The sequence below is a fragment of the Nestor notabilis genome, unplaced genomic scaffold, assembly GCF_000696875.1.
Source record: "Nestor notabilis isolate BGI_N333 unplaced genomic scaffold, ASM69687v1 Scaffold31236, whole genome shotgun sequence".
Lineage (NCBI taxonomy): Eukaryota > Metazoa > Chordata > Aves > Psittaciformes > Psittacidae > Nestor > Nestor notabilis.
The window spans coordinates 1-6,055 of NW_009931963.1; the positions used below are offsets into that span (position 1 = coordinate 1).

General features: G+C 40.5%; 1 protein-coding gene across 1 annotated transcript; it reads right to left on the bottom strand.

The window, feature by feature from the left end:
- Nucleotides 1-1,227: 1,227 nt before the first annotated feature.
- TMED2 (transmembrane emp24 domain trafficking protein 2) lies at nt 1,228-5,215 on the bottom strand. Its single transcript, XM_010016149.1, has 4 exons — nt 5,029-5,215; nt 4,605-4,625; nt 2,623-2,730; nt 1,228-1,740 (listed from the first exon to the last, which is right to left on the bottom strand). The coding sequence occupies exons 1-4, from the start codon at nt 5,144-5,146 to the stop codon at nt 1,616-1,618; spliced, it is 372 nt and encodes a 123-aa protein (XP_010014451.1). The 5' UTR covers nt 5,147-5,215; the 3' UTR covers nt 1,228-1,615.
- Between the last annotated feature and the right edge of the window lie 840 nt (nt 5,216-6,055).

A 6,055-nucleotide genomic window follows, 5' to 3' on the forward strand; every position in this document is an offset into this window, starting at 1 on the left:
CAACACAAACCAGTCTGGGATTCTATGAATTACTTCTGCAGGTCAAACAGAAGGGCTGTGACACTGAACAGCCTGGAGTCTAACAGCAAAGCAGTAGATTTAGCATCACCTGCCACTTCTTCTACCTGCCCACAAAGCAGGATGTCACTTGGATGAATCCCTGATAACCTAAGAAATACTTAATAAAAGTTTTGTGTTAAAATGTACTTCTTTAAATCCACAAACAAAAAAAGGTTTGGGTTTTTTTTTTTAAAGAATTTGTTTATTCTCGAACCTGGGTCATATTTCAATTCACGAGCCATTTTTAAATGTACATCTTTGAATTCAATTTTAAGTGTTTTACACAAAAATATTGGCACACAACAGTCGCACTAAGGTGTGAGAGCCACCTTTTCGGAGGAACTGCTGCAAGTGTTTGCCCAAGGTTGAAAAAACTTTACCTGGAACATGAAAACCTGTAACAAATCTTAAATTAATTGTACAAAACTGTTGTGTGTTACTTGTAGAGGCTCCCCCCTGGAAAAGACCCCACCCCGCCCCCAAAAATGATTACAACTAATATACATCAGTCACAACATAATCCTGGCTCAGCACCCACATCAGACGCTGCTTTAAGTTTTAAACCAATCATCAGATAACGAGGAAAGAAACTTTGTACAAAACCCAAATCTACACGTGCCTGGAAAAGAAACCACGCCAGTAGTTAGCATCAGGGTGAGATAATGGCAGAGGCTGCCACGAAACTTAAATACAAGGGCTGCATAGCATCGCAATAGACTCCCAGAAGCATTAACCCTTTGGCACCAGAAATCCAGGTTTCCTGAACGCGTTCCCCATCGGCACCAACCATCTGAGCTTTGGGCCTGCAAAAACCAAAGGGTTAACCATTGTCTGCCAAGACACTGCACGCAGTTGGCTTTGATATAAAACCTGTGAAAGAGTAAAACAAACCATATGATGAACATGTGATAATGAGAGGATAAAATATCTCTTCATATTGACTATTTAATTTAGAACTTTGGGAAGAACTTGATGTAATGATTACATCAAGGGCAGTTACCAAAGACTTTCTTTTAAATAGCAACTAGGCATGAATACTAGACTGAAGTGGTCATCTGTCCTCTATTCATTATCAGAATAAAGTTCCAATCACTCTCCTTGACAGTTCATATAAGCAAAAAAGGGATTATTCCCATTTTTAACACCTACTGCAGGGTTAGAGATGTCAAAATTGCAAACAGTCACGTTAGGGCCTTGTACCGTTTCCTTTAGGTAGAACTGCAAGTACTTACGAAAACAGGGCAAAGAGTTAGAAAAGACACCAATGCTGCTTCTTACTACAGTGGATTACAGCATTTGCAGCTTGCTTGGACCTTGCTTAGCATACAGACTAGGCAGATTTGAAGTGAAAAAAGTTATGCCAATTAAGTGACAAGATTTCAGCACAGCTTATGCTACAGAAGATATATAAAAACAATTCTTTTTTAACTAGGAAGGAACATAAAGCAAATAAGTTTTACAGTTCAGTAAAGAGGGTTCAGAAAGTAAATGACTCTTTTTGTGACCAGGATGTTTGGTAGACAGTGAACTGAAATCCGGGACCAGAAAAGTACTCTTAAACAACCCTTCGGACTTCAAAAAACCTCTTCAGATAGTAGATTTGTCCCAGTGTCATGGCAACTAGTACAAGAGCTTCAAAGAATGACCAAAGAACCACTCTGCTGTTTGTGTTGTCATTAACTGTTGGGAGAAAAGAAAAGAAACGTAGTAAGTAACGAAGCATTTAAATGTTTAAGTATTTAAAACACATTTTGTCATCAGAACATTGCATATAAACCACAGGTATTTGTATCACGACACTGCAAGTGGCCCAGGAGGACTCTGCAGACTTAGAGATGAGATTTGAGAGCTGAGGGAGGTGTTTTTCTGAAGAGCTTGCTATGCAAGCAGATGTTTTAACCTCAACTTTGGACATCAACTGCAGCATCTTTATTCTGCCCACCTTCAAAGAGGTCCGACAGAAGCTTGTAACTTCCAGACAGAGATATTTGCAGGTTCACAAAGTTGAGGGACCAGTGCTTTAGGATAATGTTGTGCTTCCACATTAAAAATATTTGCCCTTTACTCTCACTGGGCTTCCCCTAACGCACCACTTGGTGCCCTCAGTCCCACTTCACAGCTGTATTTCAGAAGGTGAAGGTTGTGGCTGGAGTTGCCACACTCTACTTGGAAGGAACAGCAGTTCTGCTCTATTTCAATGAAGTATTTAACAAAGATTTTGGCAGAATTAAGCCACACTCACTTCAAGGATGAAGTAATAGTTGAAACAAAGCCTATTCCTGGGAACCAGCATTACCCACATCTGCATGAATGTGCCATTTAAAGAATTAGAGAATTTACACCAACTAAGCAAAGATCATTCTGCACAACAATCTTCATTACAAGAGGGGTGAGCCAGTTTACAGACAATGGCAACACTAACTACATTCAGTACTGTATGGGCAGGGTCTTCAGAACTCGTTCTAAAGGTTTTTTTCCTGGAACAGCTTTCATGGACTTGATTTAAATCACATTCTGTAAACTCACTTGAGAGTGGAGAAAGCACTTAAACCAAAGACATACTTGCTCTATGTATTCTTTCACGAACTTCCATGTACTCTTGTTCATGCTTTACAGCCGTCATGGCCACTGCTAACTCATTAATCATCTCTTCTAGCTTGTTCTGATGAGCTGCAGAATAATTTCAGAAGCATCAGAAAATGTGTTACTGACTTAGGAAAACAGTTTAAGATTCATGAACAGTTAATACTTTGTTCCCTGTGGCAGAGAAATGCAGTCTCTACAGCTGAAACTCCCCATCCTCACAGCAAAGGAACAGTTTAGTTTTCATAGCACCACTTTTCCTCACGTGTCTCTACGGTATTTAATAAAGTGGGGAAACATCTTTCTCCACATCTGACTACAAAACACAAGACACAATTTAGAGTCAGTACAGACCACTTATTCCCAGTATTGGCATACTTTTCCAGAAGAACAGAAGATAAAAACATATAAAATCAATGCCACACAATAGTATCTATTTTGCCAATATTGTCCCATATATTCCAAGCAAATTATCAGAACATCACAGCTTTTCCTAGTTGTTAAGCTTGCAAAAAAATGGAACGACAGAATTTAGCTTAAGATCGTGATGCTGGCAAAACGAGACCACTTTCTGAAGCAACAGATCACATCTTGTGATCTTCCAGTCTAGCTGAAGCACAGCACTGAGCAGAAAGGATGCCAAAGGGGCCTGGCAGAGGGCAGGACTGGCTTCAGGTTCTGGTATGTTGTGAAAGCAGAAGAGGAGGAAAATATCAAATGGATAACAGAAAACTAGCTTGAGACAGCTCAGCAAATGGAAGGATCAGAGATTGAAGATTTAGTGATTTACCAGTCATTCACAGGATGTTTTAAGTACATTCATGCTCACAGAACTGTCCACTTATAAATTTGTAAGTTATACGAGTCATTTCCAAAGTTTTCTAGCACCAAGAGAAGTTCAAGATGTCACTTCACAAACACGCCCTGGGCATCACAAAACCCAGCACATTTCCCACTGAAGGGACATACCTGCCTTTGAAGCTGCCTTATTACATCTTTATTTATAAATTGTTTCAGATCACAATCTGAAAATGAAGCTCTTCAACATAACAAACCTTACAGGGAACAGTCAAAAAGGAGCAGAGAATAACACTCACACAAGTTACAGTTAAAATCTAAACAGTTGTATAAACCACACTTAACTTTGCCAATGTAGTAAATCTCTTATTTTCCTGGCCAAATGGTCATTGCAGTAAGTGCAGTTTATTAGTTAGAGAAGAAATTACACTCACAAGGACTGTTTAAACCCACTCCAAAAATACACTCCAGAGACGTGCCTTAAAAACTGAAAGCTCTCATTCTTTGCAACAGATCTATCCAGACTCAGTAACAGCTATAACTGAGTCTTTAAAAGAATAAATCAAAAGTTAGGGATTTGTTACTTTTCAAGTGATATCAAGCAATGCACACAGTTATTTACTTGCTAAAATAGAAAACGACCCTTTACTGCCTTCCTAGCTAGAGCTGGTGATTGCTAAATGAAACTTTATAACTTGTTACCCACATTGATTTCTTTTACAGCAAATTACAAGTTTGAAGTGTTTCCCCTTGTAACATTAAACTGATAATTCATAACCTAAAAGCAGCTTATTGCTTCCTGAAGTCCTTGATTACTCAACATCCACTTTTGCAATACAAAGCAAACACAGTCTGAAATATCCAGTGTTCTTGGATGTTCAGTGTCTGAGTTTAATTTCACCTAAAACCCCCACCACCTGAAGGCGAACTGTCACAGACAGTTCAAGGACCTGATCCCCAGAGCTGCTAAGTGTATAAACCTCTCGATGGAAGCTTGCAGGTGCTCAGCATTGCTCAGAATCAGACCTTTTATGTAGTTTATTAAGAAGACATTCTCATGCTACAAACCAATGTTACAGAGAAAAAGCAAACGTTAGCTGTTAGTGAATAAACATATGGCAAAGACAAGATGCTAACGAGCTTTCAAAAAGCAGTACACATACCATCCCAGGTATCTCCACCACCTAGAGAAAAGTGTAAGAGATGAACACAAGTACAGGACAAAAGGCTGCAGATAAAACACTCATTTACACAGCTAAGAGAAAAAAATTTATATTAGCACGTTTATCAAAGAGCTCAACTAAGGCAGGTAGGAGTCTATGTGAGCAAACTAGAAACAGGAGAATGAAACTGACGAAAACACTAAAGGAGGAAGGCAGTACTTTCTGCAGATGGCCAAGTGATCCTCTGGTGATTTTTGCATTAAACCACGTAATGAGGTCTAAAAACACCCGAATTTTAGCTGTGCAAGAGAACAGCTAACTAGAGAACCTGAAGAAACAGCAATTCCTACTCAAGTTCAGAAGTCATGCATGTAGGGAATAGCTCCCAAGCCAGAGCTAATCCCTTTCCAGAAGTCTTCCTCACCTTCTGTCTCCATGTCCTGCCCCTTTGGAGCTTCTCCAATATCAATAGTGAACATCACTATCTTGGGAGTCATGGTGGACATTCTGTTGCTAAAGCAAAACTTGTAAGTTCCATCCATGTGGGCAGCAAACGTGTATTTTCCACTGGACTCTCGATCACCTTTATAAATTCCTTTATTATCAGGCCCTGTAATCTGGGGAAAACAAAGTGTCATGTGTTTTATTTAAAATACAGTGGGTTCAAATACACCCTTATAACACTGCATGCACGTGCTGAAGTTACCCAGTCAGAATGACCAACAACATCCGTCATCTGGTTTGGCATTCTTCATACTTTCCCAGTGGTAAAGAAAGTCAGACAAAAGCCTCTCTTATTGTCCAAGACTACTGACCTTCCACAGGCACGATAAGACACATTCAGAACAAGTAAACCACAAGTTATCTACAGCCCTGGCTGTTTGCTAAAGGAACAACTGCAGAGAAAACCTCACTGCTGACGTCTGAAGGAAAAGCCACTCTCCCACACCTCAGTGCTACTTTAGGCACACAGTTGTGCACCGCTGCAGTGACCATTCCAAACGGGCTAACGCATCGAGTACGAGTGCTCAGCGTCACTGTGATCCTGAGGCTTCCACTTCATCAGGCCAAACTCTGCTGCTGAGCTTCCACTGGAGACACTTGAATGGGATTCCACAGCTTCCTCTTCCTGACTCTGCCTCGTGTTAGAGCCATGTGTCATTTTAAACCGTTATACTCACTCCCAGCGACAACCCTCTCACGATGAAGTTATCCCAACCAAACAACTATCTGCTCCTCACCAAGATGAAAGGAATTCTTATTTACTGCTCTCCCGATGCCTCGCTGAGGAAAAGGACTTTACCTACAACTTTCCAGACGGCAATCACCCCGATTAAAGACAACGCCTTCTGATTCAAGGGGAGTCACGCTGCTCCCCGAACAACCGACGCGGTTTTACACACAGTAACCCTGTTCATTCTTCCCGCCAAAGCGTTTAATACGACAAGTCT